General features: G+C 45.3%; 1 protein-coding gene and 1 long non-coding RNA gene across 3 annotated transcripts in view; one reads left to right on the plus strand and one right to left on the minus strand.

Moving 5' to 3' along the window:
* fhl3a (four and a half LIM domains 3a) overlaps positions 1–7,214 on the plus strand; it is a 107,007-nt gene extending 99,793 nt beyond the window's left edge. For both annotated transcript variants that reach the window (XM_070899183.1, XM_070899184.1), the window contains exon 6: positions 2,136–7,214. In XM_070899183.1, coding sequence (XP_070755284.1) covers positions 2,136–2,287 — 152 coding nt within the window. In that variant the 3' untranslated portion in view covers positions 2,288–7,214. The remainder of the gene's footprint in view (positions 1–2,135) is intronic.
* LOC139279884 (uncharacterized) lies at positions 976–24,789 on the minus strand. Its single transcript, XR_011596539.1, has 2 exons — positions 24,422–24,789; positions 976–1,678 (listed from the first exon to the last, which is right to left on the minus strand). It is a non-coding gene; the product is annotated as an uncharacterized lncRNA (long non-coding RNA).
* Between the last annotated feature and the right edge of the window lie 1,527 nt (positions 24,790–26,316).

Here is a 26,316-nt window from a genome sequence, read left to right on the forward strand (position 1 = left end):
CACTACTGTTTAAAAACTGCACCTCCATGCACATTCTGCCATATTCACAGGAATATCAGAAACACTTCTGTCAAACTTGAAAGGATTTCATGTGGCAGAAATCAGAAAGATAAATATCCCAATGTTTTTCTTAGTGCAGTGCCAAATCACTGGAGTTAAAGCTTTGAAGAAAAGCCTCTCGTGGATCAAATATTTAATGATAATGTCGTAAGGTATACACAGTAGTATCTCTTAAATTAACAATAATAAAGGTCTCAACAACAACAGTAATAACATCAGCAATGAGCCCTGGAATGTTGACCAGGAACTCTCAGGGCCTTTTGCTCTGCAAATACAAAGCCTTATAAAATAATCTGTGTCCTAATTTATGCCCCTTTGATTAACAACAACAGTGCTAGTGTTGTCAAAGTGAATTTGTGGGGCCACCAAGAAACATTTCATTGGATACCCATGTAGGCCTGTGTATTGCAGGTGTGTGAGATGAATTATGATTTTTAAATAAGCGGTCTATTTTTTTAATGTGCCCCTGTACTTGGGAGCTGAGCATGGTCCTCTATTTAAGTGACTTTACTCTGTCTGATGTAGTGGTACGCAGTCACTGCTGGGAATGTGGTGAGGTGGGAAGTGCTTTAAGATTTGAATTTTTTTCCTAAGTAGTAAAGAGCACTGATTTAAAATTAAAATTTCCTAAAAGGAATTTCTTCTGAGGGCTGTGCATCTTTGGAACTCTCTGCCCTGGAGAGCTGTGGAGGCTGGGTCATTGAATATATTTAAGGTGGAAATAGACAGATTTTTGAACTATAAGGGAGTTGAGGTTTATGGAGAGCAGGTGGGGAAGTGGAGTTGAGGCCAGGATCAGATCAGCCAGGATCAGATCGGCCATGATCTTATCGAATGGCGGAGCAGGCTCGAGGGGCCAAATGGCCTGCTCCTGCTCCTATTTCTTATGTTCTTATGATGCAAAATTCCAATGAATTGAACACATTTGTGAAAATGCTTTATTGGATCTTTGAATTTTTGCACAAAGGCTGATATCAGTACTTCCTTCAATTGAAGCCTAAAGTTTTCTGGCAGAGAAGATCAAAAGAAAATAGAAAACCCAGGTTAAGTAAATATAAGAGCTGGTATGTTGCTGAAAGATACAAAGCAGGCAGGCCACAGGCCTGATCCCAGTCTGTGTTGAGTTCGCTGAACTCCGAAAAAGCAGAAAGAACACCATAACTGACCTCAATGCTCTCGGGTAAGGGTGGAGAAACATCAGCCAGGGTTCCAGCTCTTGAATGCTCTCCACTGATTCTTGCTGAAAAGTGCACACATCTGAGCGTTGGAATCGGCTCTGATTACCCTCTTCACCCCTGTTTCCCCAGTGATCCTGGTCAAATACCCTGCTGGCTCTCACTGACCAGGCTCACACATGAAGAATGGTCACTTGGACAAAGTGAGAGATATTGGCATCCTAGCCTTACGAGTCTGTACCTTCAAGAGAGATGGGGGGAATTGGCAGTGGGTGTGGGGTGGGTTGGGGTGTGCAGCTGGGGGGGGGGGGGGGCGGTGGAAGCAGGCTCGGTAAGTTAGCCACTTGATTCAGTTTGCTCGTGTTCAAGTTTGTGACCTGGTGATCCTGGCTCCATGGATTTTCTGAATAGTGATCATTGGACTTGGAATGGGACCAATTTCACTGAAAATAAAGCAAAGATAAATAATGGTTAGCGTTTATCATAGAATTTTGCAGTACAGAAGGAGGCCATTCAGCCACTGGTGCCTGAGCATCCTATAGTTTTACATCCTACAAATTTTCTGGAGTATGAATTTGCCATGCCAGTATACATGTTTAGGACCAACTAGTTGGCGAATACGTTTGTAATCATGGTAGTCTCCTAAATTTGGGATAGGAAGCATCGGCTACGTTGCCATTGCCCCTTCTCATATAACAAATTCTCAAATGCAGGGAGGTCGTTATGTTGCACAGACTTGCTATACCTGGCACTGCAAGTGTTGTAGAGCACTGCTATTGAATAGCGCTTGCCTTTCCACTTCCAACACTTCGGTCGGAATTTACAGAGCAGCTTTGCAGTTTGCTGGAGGCATGTGCTAGTATCTGGTAACTTTCTAAAAACCCTGTTCTTTCTCTCAAGGTTTCGGAGGCGGCAAATACATTTCCTTTGAAGATCGCCAGTGGCACCAGAGCTGCTTCTCCTGCTCGCGATGCTCGGCCTCGCTGGTCGGAAAGGGATTTTTCCCTGAGAAGGATAATATTCTTTGCCGGGAATGTAACAGTGACTTGTGAATTGATTGCTGACACCAGTTCCACTCTTCATATATTTTTGTACACCTAAATTGCACCAGTGCAGCATTAGACCATTTAAAGCACAGTTTGTATCTCGGAGAAAACCTTTCCTTTTACACTTTTTCCTAGTGACATTTCATACATTGATAAACTTGTCCAATAAAGATGTAACCGGTTGCTTTCTCTCCCCTATGCCTCTCTGTCTTACCAATGATGCTCAACAACTCTCTAGACAAGAAGAATAACAACCAAGTTATTTGTTTTTCCATTCACATCAGTTGGGGCATCGAAGTGGCCAATTCTGTTATTTATTCAATAGAATTAAACTCCTACTTCTATGTAACATATCTAAAATGACTCATTAGCAAGCACGCTTTCCTGAAGGTTCATTCAGTAAATGGTGGGGGTGCAAGATTAGTGCTTGTTATACACACGTTTGCTTGCCCGATTTTGTTTTCTATTGACTTCAATAGAAAGGTAGATTGGGCTGGGGGTGTCATAGGCGGCCGAGCCAATAACCACCCATTTTGCACCCCACCCCAAGGTAGGGGTGATACTGAGCCATTCAGACCTGAAGGACCCAGGTTTGATTCCTAGACTGTGCTGAGTTTGCTGGTCGCAGCAGGGTCATGCTAGGAGGCTACAATGACTGGACGAGGGAATAGACAAACCAGCCAGGGCTCTTGCTACTGGTCACTGTATTACATGTGATTACATGTGTGTGGATATCAACTGAAGATAGAAGTGGCTTGGCAGTAATTCACCATCTAGCCCACTGATATTCACTGTCCAGGATCACACACCATGAAGAATGGTAACTTGGTGAGGTACTGGAAGTCCACCAAAACCTTTTTACAGTGTGAAATACAACCTTTAGGAGAGGACAGGTTCAGATAGTAGTTCAAATTAATATTTTTCTACACCTTTTTTTAGTAATTCATGCCAGCGTATCATTTCAAGTTGGTTAAATGATGATTGAGGTCACTGACTTGTCAAGAAGTCCTGGTCTTTATTCTGCTGCTTGGCTCTGAACTTGGCGGGAGGCATTTTTCCATTGGGTGAAAGCCAAGAGTAGCGGCACTGAGAAACGCATCATACACATGGACACATAGGTTGGCGTGCGGAACTCTGAGAAGGCTTGTGGTAGCAGAGGTATCCCAGATACTTTCAGGTCCACCGGGGGCAGAAGAACAAGAGGACATTGGTTTGGGTTGTGAGGTGGCCATTTAGTGCAGACATCTGGAAGTATTTCTTTACGGGAAGGGCAGTCATCATTTGGAATGGTTTGTCAAGATGTTGCAACAGAAAGACGGCGGGTATTCTGAAAGGATGAGAGCAAATGCCTGAAAGTATCTTCTTTATCCAGCCTGATCTTGTGAGAAGGACAACCTTCGTTATTCTGCCACAGTACAACAGAGCATGCAATTATATCAGTTATTCATCAACTAGTGCAGTTAGCTCCACTTTAACTATGGTAGTCTTTGGCATCAGGGTCACTGCACCCCCCTAGTCAGGTATTTGACCTGATCATTAATTAAATAGGTTTTCAGAATCAGGCACATAATTCATCAACCACAAATCAAAAGCCACAAGGCACAGTTTCATATTATTCTCAATGCAGCCCTTATTAGAATGTAGCGCAGCGTAGATTGGGACTATAGTAAATGATACGTAAAAAAATGGTAGTGCAGTGGGTGAGTACAATCCTTGGCCTTCATAAGACAAGTTGCCCAATTTAATTGCGTAGTTTCCCTGATCTGAAGATCACTTAACAAGTCACTTGATCTTTGCTCGTTTGATCTCTTCCCTAATCCCTGTTGTGACAGTGAAATGGCGGCTCGGGTGGAACACCACTCTCCCATTCTGTAGCACTTGTGCCAACAATGTGCTGACTAATTTGGGCTACTTGTTAAAAATGAAATGGACAATTGAGTCTGGCCTGTTATACCTGTCAGCATTTACAGAGAATAGATCTGATCCGAGACAGAGTGCACCACTCATTTGGCTGAGAGACATGACATGCCTCAATGGCTTCAAACAGGTCAGAGATGCATGATTGCACTTGGTGTTGATGGGACAAGTAAACCAAGTAACAACTAAAAGAGACAGAGGGTGTTTTCCACCTTTTTATAAGGAAATCTGTTTGGAACAGATTTAAAATTGATTCTACAAGCTGTGTTTGGAATTTTGTATTTCACACAATATTGAAAAAGGCGCAATTATGTTTTTCATAAGTTGTCTAGACTATTGTCTGAGAGAGAGGGTGTACTGTGGGAGTAACATTTATTTTGAGTTGACCAAAGACATTGCTATCAGTGAGTCTCTAACACTTTACATTTGACTGACTTAAGCAGGATGTATTTGGAAATCTCTACAAATGCAACTGTAACGATGAGCAGCGTTGTGTAAAACAAATTATGGTTCAGCTGTGTTTTGTCAATAATTCCAAAGATACCATTTGAAAACAAAACCTCGTTTTTTTTCCCATGTATTTCAGCCACAGTATTTGTTCTGCCCATACTGAACACCCTTTTTACTGAACACTGTCAGGATTAGTATTTCACCATTTATACAAGATAAGCTGTTGAGTTGTGGTGAAAGTCCATTCTGTAAAGTCACTGATTAAGTTACGTTTCAACTGCTCAAAAGTAGATGGATTAAAGGATTGGAAATACAAACATTCCTGCTGTGTCACTGGCTTCAGTCTAAAACCTTACTGTAAATATGAAGCTCTGTTTACGACAGACGGATTAGAGCTGATAGAATTCCGAATGCACCCAGTCTCTGATTCAGGGGTTTATGGTTTGGTGTTCACGTGCACAGATGCAGTTAGAATATATCGCATATCCCTCATAATATTTGCCATTACAATTTTCATATAGGCAGTCCCTTGGAATCTAGGAAGACTTGCTTCTACTCTTAAAATGATTCCTTAGGTGGCTGAACAGTCCAATACAAGAATCATAGTCCCTGTCACAGGTGGGACAGATAGTTGTTGAGGGAAAGGGTGGGTGGGACAGGTTTACCGCACACTCTTTCCGCTGCCTGTACTTGATTTCTGCATGCTCTTGGCAATGAGACTCAAGGTGCTCAGTGCCCTCCCGGATGCACTTCCTCCACTTAGGGCGGTCTTTGGCCAGGGACTCCTATGTGTCAGTGGGGATGTTGCATTTTATCAGGGAGGCTTTGAGGGTACCCTTGTAACGTTTCCGCTGCCCACCTTTGGCTTGTTTGCGTGAAGGAGTTCCGAGTAGAGCGCTTGCTTTGGGAGTCACGTGTCTGGCATGCTGACAATGTGGCCTGCCCAGCGGAGCTGATCGAGTGTAGTCAGTGCTTCAAATTACTATAAAAGGAAATCACAACCGCTCCCCAGTTAAAGTAGCTCCCAATCTGACGTTCTGTACAATGGATAAGCACTGTGCGGTAGCAATGGGATGGGCATCAGGCCATGAGAGCCTCAAGTACTGTGGACACTGCTTTGAATCCTAGGGCTAATTTGTTAATCTTGTGAATTTTCCATCTTGGAATTAAGAGCTGTTGGATGGAGTTTCCTTGCTGAGATGGTATGCTCGATCTGGCAGAGAGGGGAAAGAAGGAGGGAGGGAGCGACAGAACTTAGCACAGTTGATTCATGTCGCTAAAACTTGGTCTATCAGCATGGCGCTGATGGTGGTTGTAGAATGGTTTTCAGTGTGAGTATTCTATTCGCATTGCCAAAGGGGGTGTCTGGATAGTAAAATGGTACTGAACTATCACTTACGACATGGAATAATTGATATCCGGTACCTTTCATTAAATAGAAAATAGTAGTGACTACCCAGATGGTGCAGAGGTATCTCACTGACTCCGAGCTATACAGATCCAGGTTTGTTCCCTGGCCTATTCTGGTAGCTGGTCTCCGCACTCCTACAGTGAGGGAATAATTGGCCCGTGATCCCACTCCTAATTGCTAAGCAGCAACTTCTGTTGGGCATACCAGGTGAGGACAGGATCATGCTTGGCCGTGATGTAATCAGATGAGCATTCTCAATGTGCAAGGTTACCTTAGATCAGCTTACTGCATTGAGGAGGCACCTCAACTCAAGGAAGCTGTCCAATAAACTGTATTCGTATTCATCCATGCCACAGGCATAAGGTTAGCATCTTCAGTTTAAAATTTCAATTTTAATTATCTGCCTGTAGGTGATGGGTATCCAGTGGGTTCCTTCCCACCTGAATCCTTCCAGCAGCCCAACACATTCAAGACTAATGCCCTTCTAAGGTGACGGCCCTTAGCAAGAACTACACACCACCTCCCAACACTATCCACTTCAGTTAGTTACCAACAGGGATTGAGAATTATAAGAAGAAATATCTGTGAACAGAGATTTGTAGAGAGAAGGACAGGATGCAAAGCTCTGCCATTTGGGGGTTGTCTAAAATCTTCTGTATGAAAGACTAAAGTAGAATCTCGGCCAACAATGCGGCCTCAGCTATGCAATGGTTCATACATTCCAGCTTATCTACCCATCGAAATTCTCTTGGTGTTACCACTAAAAATGTGTAAAATTGCCAAACATTGTCGGTGTGTGCATTGTTTTTTTTTCGTTTGTTGCTCTTTTAAAAATATTTTCCTGTTTTTATCACGTTATTTGTAACCAAATGCTATTGGGAGTGGTGGACCAGTCCCACATGTCACGAGAGAGTTTACATATAACTGAATGTTATGCATGTTGATTTTTTTTATTAATCACCTAAGCAAAGTTCATATATAACACTATTGTAAAAGCTTTGATGCTGGTAAGTCAGAGTGTACTGTGTAATGTTTAACATGAGAGCTGTGAACAGCAGCATACAATGTCTGCTTAGTGTAGTTGTTCTGTCTGACTTACTTACATTCTCATTTGTGTCCCTAAAATGCTTATACAATAAAAAAAATTAAACTGAACCTTCGGTTGGCTTTGATGTTGTTCTTCTCTTTTATAAGATACTTTCTGATTATTTCAATGGTAGCAGCTGCCCCAGTGACTCAGTGATAAACCCCAGGTTTGATCTGCGATAGAATCATAGAAATTTACAACAAGAAACAAGGCCATTTCGGCCCATCATGTCTGCGCCGGCCGACAGAGCTATCCAGCCTGATCCCACTTTCCAGCTCTTGGTCCGTAACCCTGCAGGTTATGGCACATGAAGTGCACATCCAAGTACTTTTTACATGCGATGAGCGTTTCTGCGTCTGCCATCTTTTCAGGCAGTGAGTTCCAGACCCTCATCACCGTCTGGGTGAAAACGTATCCCCTCTAAACCTCCTACTAATTACTTTAAATCTAAGCCCCTTGGTTGTTAATCTCTCTGCTAAGGGAAATAGATCCTTCCTATCCACTCTATCTAGGCCCCTCATAATTTTATACACCACAATAAGAACTTAATAAATAGGAGCAGGAGTAGGCCATTTGAACCCTCGAGCCTGCTCCGCCATTTAATACGATCATGGTTGATCTGCATGGACTCGGTTTCACTTCCCTTTCTCGCTCCCTATAACCCTCGACTCCCTTATCGCGCAAAAATCTGTCTATCTCCACCTTAAATATATCCAATGACCCAGCCTCCACAGCTCTCTGGGCAGAGAATTCCATAGATTTACAACCCTCAGAGAAGAAATTCCTCCTCATCTCGGTTTTAAATGGGCACCCCCTTATTCTGAGACTATGCCCCCTAGTTTTAGTTTCCCATATGAGTGGAAATATACTCTCTGCATCCAATTTGTCGAGCCCTCATTATCTTATATGTTTTGATAAGATCACCTCTCATTCTTCTGAACTCCAATGAGTATGGACCCAACCTACTCCACCTATCTTCATAAGTCAACCCCCTCATCTCCAGAATCAACCTAATGAACCTTCTCTCAACAGCCTCCAACACAAATATATCCTTCCTTTAAATACGGAGACTAAAACTGTATGCAGTACTCCAGGTGTGGCCTCCCCAATACTCTGCACAGTTGTAGCAGGACTTCTCTGCTTTTATACTCTATCCCCCTTGCAATAAAGGCCAACATTCCATTTGCCTTCCTGATTACTTGCTGTACCTGCATACTAACTTTTTGTGTTTCATGCACAAGGACCCCCAGGTCCCTCTGTACTGTAGTACTTTGCAATTTTTCTCCATTTAAATTATAATTTGCTTTTTTATTTTTTCTGCCAAAGTGGATAACCTACATTATACTCCATCTGCCAAATGTTTGCCCACTCACTTAGCCTGTCTATAATCCCTTTGCAGATTTTTTTTGTGCCCTCACAATTTTGCTTTCTCACCCATCTTTTTATCATCACTTAACAAGTTTTGGTGAGCTGTTGCGGGCCGCACACCAGTGTTCCCCCGAAGGCGCGTGGATGCATTGTCGCGCAACAATCGCGCGGTCCTGCGGATACTGCGCATGTGCAGCTGTATAGTGGCCGGCTGTGCAGCAAATTTAAAGGACCGCGCACAAAAAATATTTGAGGGAAAATTGCATAAACATCAATTCAGCTCGTCGTCAGATGCTATCTTACATACACACCATGTATTAGATACTGCTTAGAAATGAATCAAAGATAAAAGTTTTAAATATGGTGGTATCTTCTAGTCTCTGTAAATCAGTGCTGTGAAATAAAACTGTACCCTCTCTAGAGCCTATGTCAGCATCAATTCCCCATCTCAGACATCCTAATGTACCTGTGCAAAGATTACTAATACCATCCCAATTGGTGCCAGATGAAAACTCCCCTGCCGGCATATGCTGGATACCGGGAAAGGAACGATGCAGTGCCGGTCACTTCCTTTGTTAAAAGAATCATTGAGGTGAGCAGCCATGACTCCACTCTCAAATAGCTAGGGCATGTTTGAGTACGCAGTGCATTCTGGTTAACCACGTTCGCCATTGGGGCTCAGAATCATGGAATAGATCCTTTTTTGATCGGTCCAGGGAGAATCGCTTTTGCGAATTAATTTAAATGAAGTATTACTTGGCTGCAGCTCGAGTTTGTCTCTGACACATGAGAAACATAGAAACATAGAAAATAGGAGCAGTAGTCAGCCATTCGGCCCTTCGAGTCTGCACCCCCATTCAATATGATCATGGCTGATCCCCAATCAAGGGGTATGAGGAAAAAACGGGAATATATTCCTGCTTTTTCCCCATACCCCTTGGTGCCTTTTGTTTCTAGAAATCTATCTCCCTCTTAAATATATTCAGTGACTTGGCCTCCACAGCCTTCTGTGGTAGAGAATTCCACAGGTTCACCACCCTCTGAGTGAAAAAAATTCTCTTCATCTCGGTCCTATATTTCCTACTCCGTGTCCTGAGACTGTGACCCCTTGTTCCAGACTTCCCAGCCAGGGGAAACATCCTCCCTGCATCCAGTCTATAGAAGTGAAAGTGGATAGATGAATGTGAAGCTCAAGCTCCGGCTCGCGTTCTATTTCTGTCCCATCCAGCGGGCCGGATTGAATGACCTGCCGGGCCAGATATGGCCCGCAGGCCATATTTTGCCCACCACTGCTGTAATTGGTCTTCATGCCCTCGGGTCGGGAGGGGAAATCGGAAAAAGTCCCAATTCCTCATCACTGCTCCTATAAAGTGCACATGGGGGAGGATTGTCTCCATCTACTTCAGCTCTATAACTCCACAAGATCTCGGTGCTCCTCCAATTCTAGCCTCTTGTGCACCCCTGATTTGTATTGCCCACCATTGGTGGCTGTGCCATTAGCTGCCTAGGCCTTAAGCTGTGGAATTCCCTCCCAAACCTCTTTGTCTCTCTACCTCTCTCTCTCCTCCTTTAAGAATATAAGAACATAAGAAGTAGGAGCAGGAGTAGGCCATTTGGCCCCTCGAGCCTGCTCCACCATTCAATAAGATCATGGCTAATCTGATCTTGGCCTCAACTCCACTTCCCTGCCCGCTCCCCATTTCCCTTGACTCCCTTATCATTCAAAACTCTGTCTCTCTCCGCCTTGAATATATTTAATGACCCAGCCTCCACAGCTCTCAGAGAATTCCAAAGATTCACAGCCCTCTGAGAGTAGAAATTCCTCCTCATTTCCATTTTAAATGGGTGACCCCTTATTCTGAAACTATGCCCCCTAGTTGTTTAAGATTGAATAACTAATGCCAGGAGAAGGCTCCAGGAACATCCCCAGCCTCAATGATGGAGGATCCCCAGCATGCCGAAGACAAGGCTGAACTGTTTGCAACCATCTTCAGCCAGAAGTGCCGAGTAGATGATGTATCTCAGCTTCTCCTGAGGTCCCCAGCATCACAGAAGCTAGTCTTCAGCCAATTCGATTCACTCCACATGATATCAAGAAACGGCTGAGCGCACTGTATACAGCAAAGGTGATGAACCCTGATATCATCCCGGCTATTGTGCTGAAGACTTGTGCTCCAGAACTAGCTGTGCCTCTAGCTAAACTGTTCCAGTACAGCTACAACACTGGCATCTACCCAACAATGTGGAAAACTGCTCAGGTATGGCCTGTCCACAAAAAACAAGACAAATCCAATCCGGCCAATTACTGCCCCATCAGTCTACACTCAATCATCAGCAAAGTGATGGAAGGTGTCATCGACAGTGCTATCAAGCAGTACTTACTCACCAATAATCTGCTCAATGATGCTCAGTTTGGGTTCCACCAGGACCATTTAGCTCAAGACCTTATTACAGCCTTCGTCCAAACATGATCAAAAGAGCTGAATTACAGAGATAAGGTGAGAGTGACGGCGCTTGACATCAAGGCAGCATTTGACCGAGTGTGGCATCAAGGAGCCCTAGTAAAACTAAAGTCAATGGGAATCAGGGGGAAAACTCTCCACTGGCTGGAATCATACCTAGCACAAAGGAAGATGGTTGCGGTTGTTGGAAGCCAATCATCACAGCCCCAGAACATCACTGCAGAAGTTCCTCAGGGCAGTGTCCTAGACCCAACCATCTTCAGCTGCTTCATCAATGATCTTCCCTCCATCATAAGGTCAGAAGTGGGGATGTTCACTGATGATTCTACAGTGTTTAGTTCCATTCGCAACTCCTCAGATAATGAAGCAGTCCATGCCCGCATGCAGCAAGACCTGGATAACATTCAGGCTTGGGCTGATAAGTGGCAAGTAACATTTGTGCCAGGTAATGACTTTGTCCCACATGCGAGAGTCTAGCCATCGTCCCTTGACATTCAATGGTATTACCATCGCCGAATCTCCCACCATCAACATCCTGTGGGTCACCATTGACCAGAAACTTAACTGGACCAGCCACATAAATAGTGTGGCTAGAAGAGCAGGTCAGAGGCTGGGTATTCTGCAGCAAGTGTCTCACCTCCTGACTCCCCAAAGCCTTTCCACCATCTCCAAGGCACAAGTCAGGAGTGTGATGGAATACTCTCCACTTCCCTGGATGCAACCTCTACCACTTAGAAGGACAAGGGCAGCTGGCGCATTGGAACACTATCACTTTGTAGTTCCACTCAAAGTTATACACCATCCTGACTTGGAAATATATCACCATTCTTTCCTCGTCACTGGGTCAAAATCTTGCAACTCCCTCCCTAACAGCACTGTGGAAAGTGGAGAGCAGCTCCAACAACACTCAAGAAGCTCGACACCATCCAGGACAAAGCAGCCCACTTGATTGGCACCCCATCCACCACCTTAAACATTCACTCCCTCCACCACCGGCGCACAGTGGCTACAGTGTGTATCATCTACAAGATGCACTACAGCAACTCGGCAAAGCTTCATCGACAGCACCTTCTAAACCTGCAACCTCTACCACTTAGAAGGACAAGGGCAGCTGGGGCATTGGAACACTATCACTTTGTGGTTCCCCTCGAAGTTATACACCATCCTGACTTGGAAATATATCACCATTCTTTCCTCGTCACTGGGTCAAAATCTTACAACTCCCTCCCTAACAGCACTGTGGGAGTATCTTCACCACACGATCTGCACTGGTTCAAGATGGCAGCTCACCACCACCTTCTGAAGGGCAATTAGGGATGGACAATAAATGCCGGCCTTGCCAACGATGCCCACATCTCAGGAACAAATTTTTTAAAAGATGTCATTAAAATCTACCTCTTTGACCAAACTTTTGGTCACCTGTTCTACTATCTCTTTATGTGGCTCGGTATTAAATTATATCTGATGACTATCCTGTGAAACGCCTTGGGATATTTCACTACATTAAAGAGTTCGAGGAGGCAGAGCGGCAGCATTGGAGAGGCCTATAAAAGCCTAACAGTCGTCGGGAGGCCAGCGGGAGTGCGAGGAGGTGGAGTGGCAGCATCAGAGAGGCCTATAAAAGGCCCAACGTCGTCGGGAGGCCAGTGGGAGTTTGAGGAGGCAGAGCGGCAGCGTTGAGGAGGAGCCAACCAGTGCAGCTGCAGCAGGGAGAGAAGGTAAAAAAGAAGTAGAAAGAAATCGAAGGGTAACGTCACAGCCAAGGGGGTAAGTGATTGGCTGGTGATTGGTGAGTAGTTTTTCTTTTCCTTATCAGTAGGTAAGCTTCAGCATTGTTGTTGCCAAATTAAGTTAATCTAAGGGTTAAGTCAAGGCAAGACAGCTCGCACACGTGTCATGCTCCTCCTGCGCTATGTGGGAAGTCGTCCCTGACGACGACATGTGCGGAAAGTGTATCCGGCTGCAGCACCTGACAGACCGCATTGCGGCATTGGAGCTGCGGGTGGATTTACTCTGGAGCATCCATGATGCTGAGGATGTCGTGAATAGCACGTTTACTGAGTTGGTCACATCACAGGTAAAGGGTACACAGCCAGATAGAGGATGGCTGACCAATAGGAAGAGCAGTGGAAGGAAGGTAGTGCAGGGGTCCCCTGCGGTCATCCCCCTGCAAAACAGATACACCGTTTGGGGTATTGTTGGGGGGGATGACTCATCAGGGGAGAGCAGAAGCAGCCAAATTCATGTCACCATGGCTGGTACTGCTGCACAGGAGGGCAGGAAAAAGAGTGGGAGAGCTATAGTGATAGGGGATTCAATTGTAAGGGGAATAGATAGATGTTTCAGCGGCCGCAATCGAGGCTCCAGGATGATATGTTGCCTCCCTGGTGCAAGGGTCAAGGATGTCTCGGAGCAGCTGCAGGACATTTTGAAGAGGGAGGGTGAACAGCCAGTTGTCGTGGTGCATATAGGTACCAATGATATAGGTAAAAAATGCGATGAGGTCCTACAAGACGAATTTAGGGAGCTAGGAGCTAAATTAAAAAGTAGGACCTCAAAAGTAGTATTCTCAGGATTGCTACCAGTGCCACGTGCTAGTCAGAGTAGGAATCGCAGGATAGCTCAGATGAATACGTGGCTTGAGGAGTGGTGCAGAAAGGAGGGATTCAAATTCCTGGTCTGCACCTGGGCATGATCGGAATCATTGTCCTAGGGGGAGTGTTTGCTAGTGCTTTTGGGGAGGTGTTAAACTAATATGGCAGGGGAATGGGAACCTATGCAGGGTGACAGAGGGAACTAGAATGGGGGCAGAAGCAAAAGATGGAAAGAAGAAAAGTAAAAGTGGAGGGCAGAGTAACCCAAGGCAAAAAGCAAAAAGGGCCACATTACAGCAAAATTTTAAAGGGGCAAAGTGTATTAAAAAGACAAGCCTGAAGGCTCTGTGCCTCAATTCAAGGAGTATTCGTAATAAGGTGGATGAATTAACTGCGCAGATAGCTGTTAATGGATATGATGTAATTGGCATCACGGAGACATGGCTCCAGGGTGACCAAGGCTGGGAACTCAACATCCAGCGGTATTCAACATTCAGGAAGGATAGTCAGAAAGGAAAAGGAGGTGGGGTGGCGTTGCTGATTAAATAGGAAATTAACGCAATAGTAAGGAAGGACATTAGCTTGGATGATGTGGAATCGGTATGGGTGGAGCTACGGAATACCAAAGGGCAGAAAACGCTGGTGGGAGTTGTGTACAGACCACCAAACAGTAGTAGTGGGGTCGGGGACAGAATCAAACAAGAAATAAGGGATGTGTGCAATAAAGGTACAGCAGTTATCATGGGTGACTTTAATCTACATATTGATTGGGCTAACCAAACTGGTAGCAATGCGGTGGAGGAGGATTTCCTGGAGTGTATTAGGGATGGCTTTCTAGACCAATATGTCGAGGAACCAACTAGAGAGCTGGCCATCCTAGACTGGGTGATGTGTAATGAGAAAGGACTAATTAGCAATCTTGTTGTGCGAGGACCCTTGGGGAAGAGTGACCATAATATGGTAGAATTCTTTATTAAGATGGAGAGTGACGCAGTTAATTCAGAAACTAAGGTCCTGAACTTAAGGAAATGTAACTTCGATGGTATGAGACATGAGTTAGCTCAAATAGACTGGCGAGTGATACTTAAAGAGTTGACAGTGGATAGACAATGGAAAACATTTAAAGATCACATGGATGAACAATTGTGCATCCCTGTCTGGAGTTAAAATAAAATGGGGAAGTTGGCTCAACTGTGGCTAACAAGGGAAATTAAGGATAGTGTTAAATCCAAGGAAGAGGTATATAAATTGGCCAGAAAAAGCAGCAAACCTGAGGACTGGGAGAAATTTATAGTTCAGCAGAGGAAGACAAAGGGTTTAATTAGGAAGGGGAAAATAGAGTACAAAAGGAAGTTTGCCAGGAACATAAAAACTGACTGCAAAAGCTTCTATAGATATGTGAAGAGAAAAAGATTAGTGAAGACAAACGTAGGTCCCTTGCAGTCAGACTCAGGTGAAATTATAATGGGGAACAAAGAAATGGCAGACCAATTGAACAAATACTTTGGTTCTGTCTTCACGAAGGAAGACACAAATAACCTTCGAGAAATACTAGGGGACCGAGGGTATAGTGAGAAGGAGGAACTGAAGGGAATCCTTATTAGGCGGGAAATTGTGTTAGGGAAATTGATGGGATTGAAGGCCGATAAATCCCCGTGGCCTGATAGTCTGCATCCCAGAGTACTTAAGGAAGTGGCCCTAGAAATAGTGGATGCATTGGTGATCATTTTCTAACAGCCTATCGACTCTGGATCAGTTCCATTGGACTGGAGGGTAGCTAATGTAACACCACTTTTTAAGAAAGGCGGGAGAGAGAAAACGGGTAATTATAGACCGGTTAGCCTGACATCAGTAGTGGGGAAAATTTTGGAATCAATTATTAAAGATGAAATAGCAGCGCCTTTGGAAAGCAGTGACAGGATTGATCCAAGTCAGCATGGATTTATGAAAGGGAAATCATGCTTGACAAATCTTCTAGAATTGTTTGAGGATGTAACTCGTAGAGTGGACAAGAGAGAACCAGTGGATGTGTTGTATTTGGACTTTCAAAAGGCTTTTGACAAGGTCCCACACAAAAGATTGGTATACAAAATTGAAACACATGGTATTGGGGGTAATGTACTGACGTGGATAGAGAACTCGTTGGCAGACAGGAAGCAGAGAGTTGGGATAAACGAGTCCTTTTCAGAATGGCAGGCAGTGACTAGTGGGGTGCTGCAGGGCTCAGTACTGGGACCCCAGCTATTTACAATATACATTAATGATTTAGATGAAGGAATTGAATGTAATATCTCCAAGTTTGCAGATGACACTAAGCTGGGTGGTGGTATGCTAAGAGGCTACAGGGTGACTTGGACAGGTTAGGTGAGTGGGCAAATGCATGGCAGATACAGTATAATGTGAATAAATGTGAGGTTATCCACTTTGGTGGCAAAAACACGAAGACAGAATATTATCTGAATGGTGGCAGATTAGGAAAAGGGGAGGTGCAACGAGACCTGGGTGTCATGGTACATCAGTCATTGAAAGTTGGCAAGCAGGTACAGCAGGCAGTGAAGAAGGCAAATGGTATGTTGGCCTTCATAGCTAGGGGATTTGAGTATAAGAGCAGGGAGGTCTTACTGCAGTTGTACAGGGCCTTGATGAGGCCTCACCTGGAATATTGTGTTCAGTTTCGGTCGCCTAATCTGAGGAAGGACATCCTTGCTATTGAGGGAATGCAGCGAAGGTTCACCAGACTGATTCCCGGGATAGCAGGACTGACATATGAGGCGAGATTGGATCGACTGGGCCTTTATTCACTAGAGTTTAGAAGAATGAGAGGGGGTCGCATAGAGGGGACTGGACAGGTTAGATGCAGGAAGAATGTTTCCAATGTTGGGGAAGTCCAGAACCAGGAGACATAGTCTAAGGATAAGGGGTAAGCCATTTAGGACTGAGATGAGGAGAAACTTCTTCACAGAGAGTTATTAACCTGTGGAATTCCCTACCGCAGAGAGTTGTTGATAATCATCATAGGCAGTCCCTCGGGATCGTGAAAAACTTGCTTCCACTCTTAGTATAAGTTCTTAGGTGGCTGTACAGTCCAATACGAGAACCACAGTTTCTGTCACAGGTGGGACGGATATTCATTGAGGGAAAGGGTGTTCAGGGAGCCTGGTTTGCCGCACACTCCTTCCGCTGCCTGCGTTTGATTTCTGTATGCTCTCGGCGACGATACGCGAGGAGCTCAGTGCCCTCCCGAATGCACTTCCTCCACTTAGGGCGGTCTATGGCCAAGGACTCCCAGGTGTCAGTGGGGATGTCGCACTTAATCAGCAAGGCTTTGAGGGTGTCCTTGTAATGTTTCCTCTGCTTGGCTTTGGCTCATTTGCCATGGACAAGTTCCGAGAAGAGCGCTTGCTTTGGGAGTCTCGTGTCTGGCATGCGAACAATGTGGCCTGCCCAGCGGAGCTGATCAAGTATGGTCAGTGCTTCAATGCTGGGGATGTTGGCCTGGACGAGGACGCTAATGTTTGTGCGTCTGCCCTTCCAGGGGACTTGCAGGATCTTGCGGAGACATCGCTGGTGGTATTTCTCCAGCGACTTGAGGTGTCTACTGTACATGGTCCACGTCTCTGAGCCATACAGGAGGGCGAGTATTACTACGACCCTGTAGACCATGAGCTTGGTGACAGTTTTGAGGGCCTGATCTTCAAACACTCTTTTCCTCAGGTGGCCGAAGGCTGCACTGGCGCGCTGGAAGCGATGTTGGATCTCATCATCAATGCCTGCTCTTGTTGATAGGAGGCTCCCGAGATAGGGGAAGTGGTCCACGTTGTCCAGGGCCACGTCGTGGATCTTGATGTTTGGGGGGCAGTGCTGTGTGGCGAGGACTAGCTGGTGTAGGACCTTTGTCTTACTAATGTTTAGCGTAAGGCCCATGCTTTCATACGCCTCGGTAAATACGTCGACTATGTCCTGGAGTTCAGCCTCTGTGTGTGCACAGACGCAGGTGTCGTCCGCATACTGTAGCTCAACGACAGAGGTTGGAGTGGTCTTGGACCTGGCCTGGAGATGGCGAAGGTTGAACAGGTTCCCACTGGTTCTGTAGTTTAGCTCCACTCCAGCAGGGAGCTTATCAACTGTGAGGTGGAGCATGGCAGTAAGGAAGATTGAGAAGAGGGTTGGGGCGATGACGCAGCCCTGCTTGACCCTGGTCCGGACATGAATTGGGTCTGGAAGGATCCATTGGTAAGGATCACTGCTTGCATGGTGTTGTGGAGCAAGCAGAGTATGGTGACGTACTTTTGGGGGCATCCGAAATGAGGAGGACGCTCTATAGACCCTCGTGGTTGACAGTGTCAAAGGCCTTTGTAAGGCCTAGTTTGATGAGAATGATCAGGAGATTCAAGAATAGACTGCAGACGCAGGGCATTTATGAGCCTTAAACAGCAACCCAACTCGGGAGCAGCAAAGCAGCATTACAGACGGCTAAAGCTTAAGATCCAAAAAAAACCCGGCACCTAAAGAATAGGTGGAGGATGGAGAAAGCACAGGAGATACAGCAGCTGGCCAACAACCATGACGTGCGAGGATTCTTCACCGTAGTCAAAGCCGCATATGGACCAAACTCCCAATGCCTCACCCCACTCCTGGCCAAGAACAGGGAAACACTCATTAAGGACACCGAGGCAATCAGGGCCCGCTGGAAGGAACACTTCGAAGATCTTCTCAACCGAGACTCTGCCTTTGATTCGAGTGTTCGCGACTCCATCTCGCAGCATGCTACCCACCACCACCTCAGTCAGACCCCAACACTGCATGAGGTAGAAAAGGCCATAAGACAGCTGAAAAACAGCAAGGCTATGGGAGCAGATGGAATCCCTGCTGAGGCACTGAAGTATGGCGGAGAGGCACTACTGGCACGAATACACAACCTCGTCTCTCTCATCTGGAGGGAGGAGAGCATGCCGGGAGATCTTAGAGATGCAGTGATCGTGACCATCTTTAAAAAAGGGGACAAATCTGACTGCAGCAACTACAGAGAAATCTCCCTGCTATCAAACACTGGGAAAGTCGTTGCTAGAGTCCTCCTCAATAGTCTTCTCCCCGTGGCTGAGGAGCTCCTCCCAGAGTCGCAGTGTGGATTTCGTCCCCTCCAGGGCACAACGGACATGATTTTCACAGCACGCTAGCTGCAGGAAAAATGCAGGGAACAGCGCCAGCCCTTATACATGGCCTTCTGCGAGTTGTTGATGCCAGTTCATTGGATATATTCAAGAGGGAGTTAGATATGGCCCTTAGGGCTAGGGGGATCAAGGGATATGGAAGAAAGCAGGAAAGGGGTACTGAGGTGAATGATCAGCCATGATCTTATTGAATGGTGGTGCAGGCTCGAAGGGCCGAATGGCCTACTCCGGCACCTATTTTCTATGTTTCTATGTTTCTAAAGGCGTTATATAAATGCAACTTGTTGAGGTTGTCTCAGCTGAGGTGATGCAGTAACCTGCTAACATTCAACGCCTGGGCTCACACTCGACGAGAATGTCCATTTGCATGAAGTATTACAGGGTTGCGCCTGGAATTACTCTTGCTTTGAGAGAGGAACAGGCAAATACTGAAATGTAACAGTTAGATCCTTTGTGCTTTTTATATGATCTGCACGATGTCAATTAAAATCGAAGGCTATGATACCACTTAGAAGCTTACACCGTTGGACTTTCATAGTGTTGTTGGCCCCTACACTCAGCTGATGTGTACAATTCTAGCAAGTTGGTTTGACCTAGTAAAAATTCAACAACTCTATTTAATTGAAGGAAAGACAATGCATGTCTAACATTCACAAATTATATACGGTTGGAGTTTAAGTATAACTAGTCTCATGTGTAATTTAAACAATTGACTAAAATAAGAAAATAAAATGAGATTTTGAGCCCCTCTCCCAATGGCTTGGTCAGTAAATATACCAACTGGCAGGGTCCTGAGCCATGGCCAGCAGAAGATCATTGGTTCAGTCCTTGCACTCAGTTGGCTGATCTCAGCCAGGGGGAGCAGTTCAGGTGTTAGTATTAGCCTCAGTTTGCCTGGCCTGGGAAGGATCAGCTGGGATTATTAACCAGGGTCCCGCATTGGAAAGTGTATGGAGATAAGATGAGGACAGACTCAAGTTTGCAGGTAATGCCTACCACAGTGAATTAGTCTACTGAATAGCAGCCACTTGAGGAGAGGTACTGGCGAGCAATCAGAAACTAAGAACTTTCTGTACCTTTAGGAGAGGAGTTGAGAACAGATCCAGAAGCAGAAACAAAATGTAATGCCGCAATTACTTTGCAAACTGAACCCATTGACTTGAAGAAGCCTTTTTTAAACGAGGGACATATTTAAACAATGAACAACCCAGAGCAACGCACTTTATAAAATGGGCTCTCAACAGCCACAGTTTAGAAACGAAAGTTCATATATCAGGCAAGATGTAGGTTGCAAAGTATCTGTTATGTATGCAATAATTCAATAGACTGAATACTGTAAACTAACACAGGTACAAACCTGGCTCTACTTTATTAGGGCCCAAAGTGATTAATTACAAGATGGCTGGCCTTTTATACCTGGCCTGCATACATGTGCGCACAGACCAATGACCTCCGACAGTGGCGCTACCTGGTGGCAAGTAAACCCAAGCATACATACATGACAGTATCCGAGACTGAGGTTTGAATTAAGATATTTGAGTGAGAATTTACCCGTTCCTTTTAACATAGAAACATAGAAACATAGAAAATAGGTGCAGGAGTAGGCCATTCGGCCCTTCTAGCCTGCACCGCCATTCAATGAGTTCATGGCTGAACATGTAACTTCAGTACCCCATTCCTGCTTTCTCACCATACCCCTTGATTCCCCTAGTAGTAAGGACTTCATCTAACTCCTTTTTGAATATATTTAGTGAATTGGCCTCAACAACTTTCTGTGGTAGAGAATTCCACAGGTTCACCACTCTCTGGGTGAAGAAATTCCTCCTCATCTCGGTCCTAAATGGCTTCCCCCTTATCCTTAGACTGTGTCCCCTGGTTCTGGACTTCCCCAACATTGGGAACATTCTTCCTGCATCTAACCTGTCTAACCCCGTCAGAATTTTAAACGTTTCTATGAGGTCCCCTCTCATTCTTCTGAACTCCAGTGAATACAAGCCCAGTTGATCCAGTCTTTCTTGATAGGTCAGTCCCGCCATCCCGGGAATCAGTCTGGTGAACCTTCGCTGCACTCCCTCAATAGCAAGAATGTCCTTCCTCAGGTTAGGAGACCAAAACTGTACACAATACTCCAGGTGTGGCCTCACCAAGGCCCTGTATAATTGTAGCAACACCTCCCTGCCCTTGTACTCAAATCCCCTCGCTATGAAGGCCAACATGCCATTTGCTTTCTTAACCGCCTGCTGTACCTGCATGCCAATCTTCAATGACTGATGTACCATGACACCCAGGTCTCTTTGCACCTGCCCTTTTCCTAATCTGTCACCATTCAGATAATAGTCTGTCTCTCTGTTTTTACCACCAAAGTGGATAACCTCACATTTATCCACATTATACTTCATCTGCCATGCATTTGCCCACTCACCTAACCTATCCAAGTCGCTCTGCAGCCTCATAGAATCCTCCTTGCAGCTCACACTGCCACCCAACTTAGTGTCATCCGCAAATTTGGAGATACTACATTTAATCCCCTCGTCTAAATCATTAATGTACAGTGTAAACAGCTGGGGCCCCAGCACAGAACCTTGCGGTACCCCACTAGTCACTGCCTGCCATTCTGAAAAGTCCCCATTTACTCCTACTCTTTGCTTCCTGTCTGACAACCAGTTCTCAATCCATGTCAGCACACTACCCCCAATCCCATGTGCTTTAACTTTGCACATTAATCTCTTGTGTGGGACCTTGTCGAAAGCCTTCTGAAAGTCCAAATATACCACATCAACTGGTTCTCCCTTGTCCACTCTACTGGAAACATCCTCAAAAAATTCCAGAAGATTTGTCAAGCATGATTTCCCTTTCACAAATCCATGCTGACTTGGACCTATCATATTACCTCTTTCCAAATGCACTGCGATGACATCCTTAATAATTGATTCCATCATTTTACCCACTACCGATGTCAGGCTGACCGGTCTGTAATTCCCTGTTTTCTCTCTCCCTCCTTTTTTAAAAAGTGGGGTTACATTGGCTACCCTCCACTCCATAGGAACTGATCCAGAGTCAATGGAATGTTGGAAAATGACTGTCAATGCATCCATTATTTCCAAGGCCACCTCCTTAAGTACTCTGGGATGCAGTCCATCAGGCCCTGGGGATTTATCGGCCTTCAATCCCATCAATTTCCCCAACACAATTTCCCGACTAATAAGGATTTCCCTCAGTTCCTCCTCCTTACTAGACCCTCCGACCCCTTTTATATCCGGAAGGTTGTTTGTGTCCTCCTCAGTGAATACCAAACCAAAGTACTTGTTCAATTGGTCCGCCATTTCTTTGTTCCCCGTTTTGACTTCCCCTGATTCTGACTGCAGGGGACCTACGTTTGTCTTTACTAACCTTTTTCTCTTTACATATCTATAGAAAGTTTTGCAATCCGTCTTAATGTTCCCTGCAAGCTTCTTCTCGTACTCCATTTTCCCTGCCCTAATCAAACCCTTTGTCCTCCTCTGCTGAGTTCTAAATTTCTCCCAGTCCCCGGGTTCTCTGCTATTTCTGGCCAATTTGTATGCCACTTCCTTGGCTTTAATGCTATCCCTGATTTCCCTTGATAGCCACGGTTGAGCCACCTTCCCCTTTTTATTTTTACGACAGACAGGACTATGGTAGAATATCTACACTGAGAAAATTCAGAGCGAAAGCAAACTACTGCAGTTGCTGGAAACAGGATCTTAATGATCTGACAAAAAACAACAAAGGGGACTATAAATTCTGGAAATTGTAAACAGAAAGCAGAAAGTATTGGAAACATGCGGAGGACCCCAGTAAAATGGCAATGGTCAGGGACTGAGCGGGAACAGAATCAGTAAGCAGAGCACTGTGATTGTAACGCCACTACACTTAGGGCAAGTTTAAAAATCCCCTACCCCCATCCACCCAATATTTTAGGAAGAAGCCCTTCATCAGAATTGCAAGAAATTACAGATGAACAGCACTTAAAAGAAGCAGAAGAAGGGAAGGGTTGGATGGTGGGAAGAGGTCACGCACAGGAGAAGAAACAGAAAGGATTTTTACAGGTAATTCTATTCTTTCCCCTCAGGTGTCTGCTTTTCCCTTTCCCCTGCCCTTTGTTCTCTTCCTTTTTACATTCGCCTGAAATTTCTTAAAGGTCAGAGGAAGCGTCTGCACCTGTAACATGAACACATCTGTTCTCACCACAAGACAATGACTAACCTGATGAGTGTTTCCAACATGATCTGATCCTAATTATCTGATTTTGTTTCGAGTACAGCATGAAGATTCCTAAGTAAAAGACATCTCAGTCGTGGAGAAAATCAAAGGGCAAAAGTGACTTCCATTTCATCCTTGGTACCATCCCATCAGTCGTTGGGGGCAATTTTACCGGTGAGCGGGATCAGTGTGTGGTTGGGGGGGGGGCAGACGCGAGGCACAGAGCGATTTTCGCTCTCGGGGCTTCATTTCAATCTTGGTGCTCAGACTTCCACCGAGCTACCTGGCCGGCGGGTGGGATCGAGATTTCGGGCCGCAGAAGGTGGTATGGTAGGTGGGCGTGTGTAGGGGTAGGTGGGCATGTGTGGGGGTGGGGGGTGTGTGTGTGGGGGGGTGCGTGTGTAGTGGGGAGTGTGTGTGAGGTAGGTGGGTGTGTGTGGGGGGGGTGTGGGGGGGTAGGTGGGCGTGTGTGGGGAGGTAGTGTGTGTGGGGATAAGTGGGCCTGTGTGTGGGGGTATGTGTGTGGGGGGGTGTGTGGGTGGGCTGTGTGGGGAGCTGGGTGTGGGCGTGTTTGTGGGGGGGGCTGTGGGGGTGTGTATGGTGGGGTGTGGGGGTGTGTGTGCCTTGGGGATGGGTGTGGAGGGGTATGTGGGGGTGTGTGTGTGTGGGGTGTGTGTGTCGGGGGGGGTTGTGTGTGGGGTGGGATGTGTGGGGGGCTGGACGTGTGGGGGGGTGGTTGGGTGTGTGTGGGGGGGTAGGTGGGCATGTGTGGGGGGTGTTGGGAGGGTAGGTGAGTGTGTGTGGGGGGGGCTGTGGGGGGGTTAAGTGGGCATGTGTGTGTGGGGGCGTGTGTGTGGGGGTGTGTATGTGGGGGGTTTGTGTGGGGCTGTGTGTTGGGGGGGGGTTTGTGGGGGGGTTAAGTGGGTGTGTGTGTGTGGGGGGAGTAGGGGGGGCATGTGGAGGGAGGGGGTAGTCCGGAGGGAATCATGATCGGGAGAGTGGCTCAATGTTTTCTCATGAGGCCTAGAGGAGCATTCCTGCTCCCCTGGCTCACAAGGAAACCTCAATTTAAAGTTAGCTTTCCTGGTCTCTTCTGGATCCATTTCCCGACAGGTGTGACTTGCCGTGCAAGCTTGGGGTTAAAATTGCAGTCGGGCCCTGGATCGGATTGGCAGGCCAGCAGTTCAGTCTTCCACTCTATTTTAATGCTCCTCACCACCACCACCTGGTTTCCACAGAGATATTAAAATCCGCCCCCCCATTCTGTCTTTCTCTGTGTCTCTCCTGATTTCTTATCTTGTTTATGCCTATGCCTCAGATTGGTACTTGTGGGTGTGTCTGTACTCACAGCCTCTGACCAAATATTAACAATAGGCCATTATTACGATGTTAGCAGGCCTATCTCCCTCATTTCTCTGAGCTCTCATGTAGGAAATTCCCATCTGCTTCATATAAACACCTGATAGAAACTGCTTCCTGTTTCCAGCTGTCAATCAAACTCAGTTAGCATTGGACGAGTAATTTAATGCTTTTCCAAAAAGTCTGGTTGATTTAGGGCTGGTCTTGATATCAATCCAGGAGGTGGCTACAGTACAGTTAGAATTAGATGAATTTGATCTAAAATTTAAAATGGAGAGCTATTTTAACCGTACTCGCTCAGCGGAAACCTGGCGGATGGACAATTAAAATCACCCTGGCTCTTAGCTGTCTGAAAGCCGCCATGATCGCAACATCTGCAATTTTAACCTGCTCTCCTGAGCAGGCAGCAAGGACACAGCCCAGAGCCAACAGGGTCCTTCTTTACATAAGCATATTGCAGCCTGATGACATCACTAAGACTCGACTATAATTTTAACTCAGGCCTGAGCGGGCAATCCACCTGGAGTTAAAATCGGGGCCTCAATCAAAGAGAGGAAGTTGAGAGCAGAAAGCGATGTTTTCTGAAGGTTGGTTTAGAACTGTGTTATGTTTGGTAACATCTAATGAAGTCGTGTGATATCTTGTGAGACAGGATCTGGGACTGCCTCAAGGTATCAACATTGTATTTGATGTTATGCAGATATATCCTTGTCCGTTTAAATAAAACAGTTTGTTAAAGTGAAGTTTCCATGTCAATAACATGTACTGTCTTTTCCAAGCACACAGCTTCATTTAATCATGAACTAATTTGTAAAAATTTTGCATTGCTCACAAAATCCTAAAACTGCCCCATGATCTGACTAAATGCTTCTTAATTCCAACGGTCTTATTGATGACAATTGGTTAATATACAGCATAATATATCTTACAGAATAGTAACCAATCGTCCCTTTTACAAAAAGGAGCCAGTCACCCCTACTTGAAACATGTATTGTATCGGACTGGTTGAGCACAGAAGGGATCCCCTCGGCTTATTTTGGTCATGTCTACAGCTTAGTAATTAGTGATTTACTATTTGTCGCTGACTGCATTAGACTTGCAATAATACTTTCACTTAGATGGTGCTTTTCAGCTTGATATGTCTCAATGCCCTTTCTTTAATCAACCTTTTTTTTGGAGTGCACTTAATTATAATTATAATTATAATAATAATATTATGTACAACCTGAGCCATCAAACCTTCCTCGTAAACAGTTTGACAACCATCAACTGCCTCAGAACTGGTCGTGGTCGATGCTGCCACCTTCTCCACAGGTGGAAGATTAAAGCATCCCCTTCATGCGACTGTGGAGCTCCTAATCAGACCCCAGAGCACATCATCAAACACTGCCCTCAGAGGAAATTCACAGGCAGCCTACAAGATATCCCCTCAGTTGAACCAGAAATTTTGGCCTGGATATCTGACTTGGATATTGAAATTTAATTTGGTTTTATTCTTCTACAACCTACGAAAGAGGAAGATTGTTATGTAGGCAAATGTTAATAGTGCAGAATGAGAGTTGGCGGTAGACTGTGAATGTAGTTCCAATATCAAAATCACAATTTTTCAACGAGGACTAAATGCACTAAAGCCCCACTGTGATCATTTCAACCTCAAATATGTTATTACTCTCATTAAATTAACTGTTTACCTTGAGTGACCTGGTGATTGTACTGGGTTACTAGGGACATATAATTTGGGAATGTTTTCCCAGTGTTTGCAGGGATTAGGAAGAAATAAACATATTTTAATATTAATTCAAACAGACGTGTGTGTGTGTGTGCTCGCACCACAAACTATACTTTCAGTCTTAGGTTAACTTTGCAAAAGGACCAGGCTTTATTGCCAAAAAAGGAAATGAACAGCTTAATGTTTTCTTGGAAAAGCTAAGCACTTAAACATCTGGATTTTATCCTTGTCTTGATGTTGGTCACAGATAAACACAGGCTAACTTC

The sequence above is a fragment of the Pristiophorus japonicus genome, chromosome 14 (assembly GCF_044704955.1).
Source record: "Pristiophorus japonicus isolate sPriJap1 chromosome 14, sPriJap1.hap1, whole genome shotgun sequence".
NCBI lineage: Eukaryota > Metazoa > Chordata > Chondrichthyes > Pristiophoridae > Pristiophorus > Pristiophorus japonicus.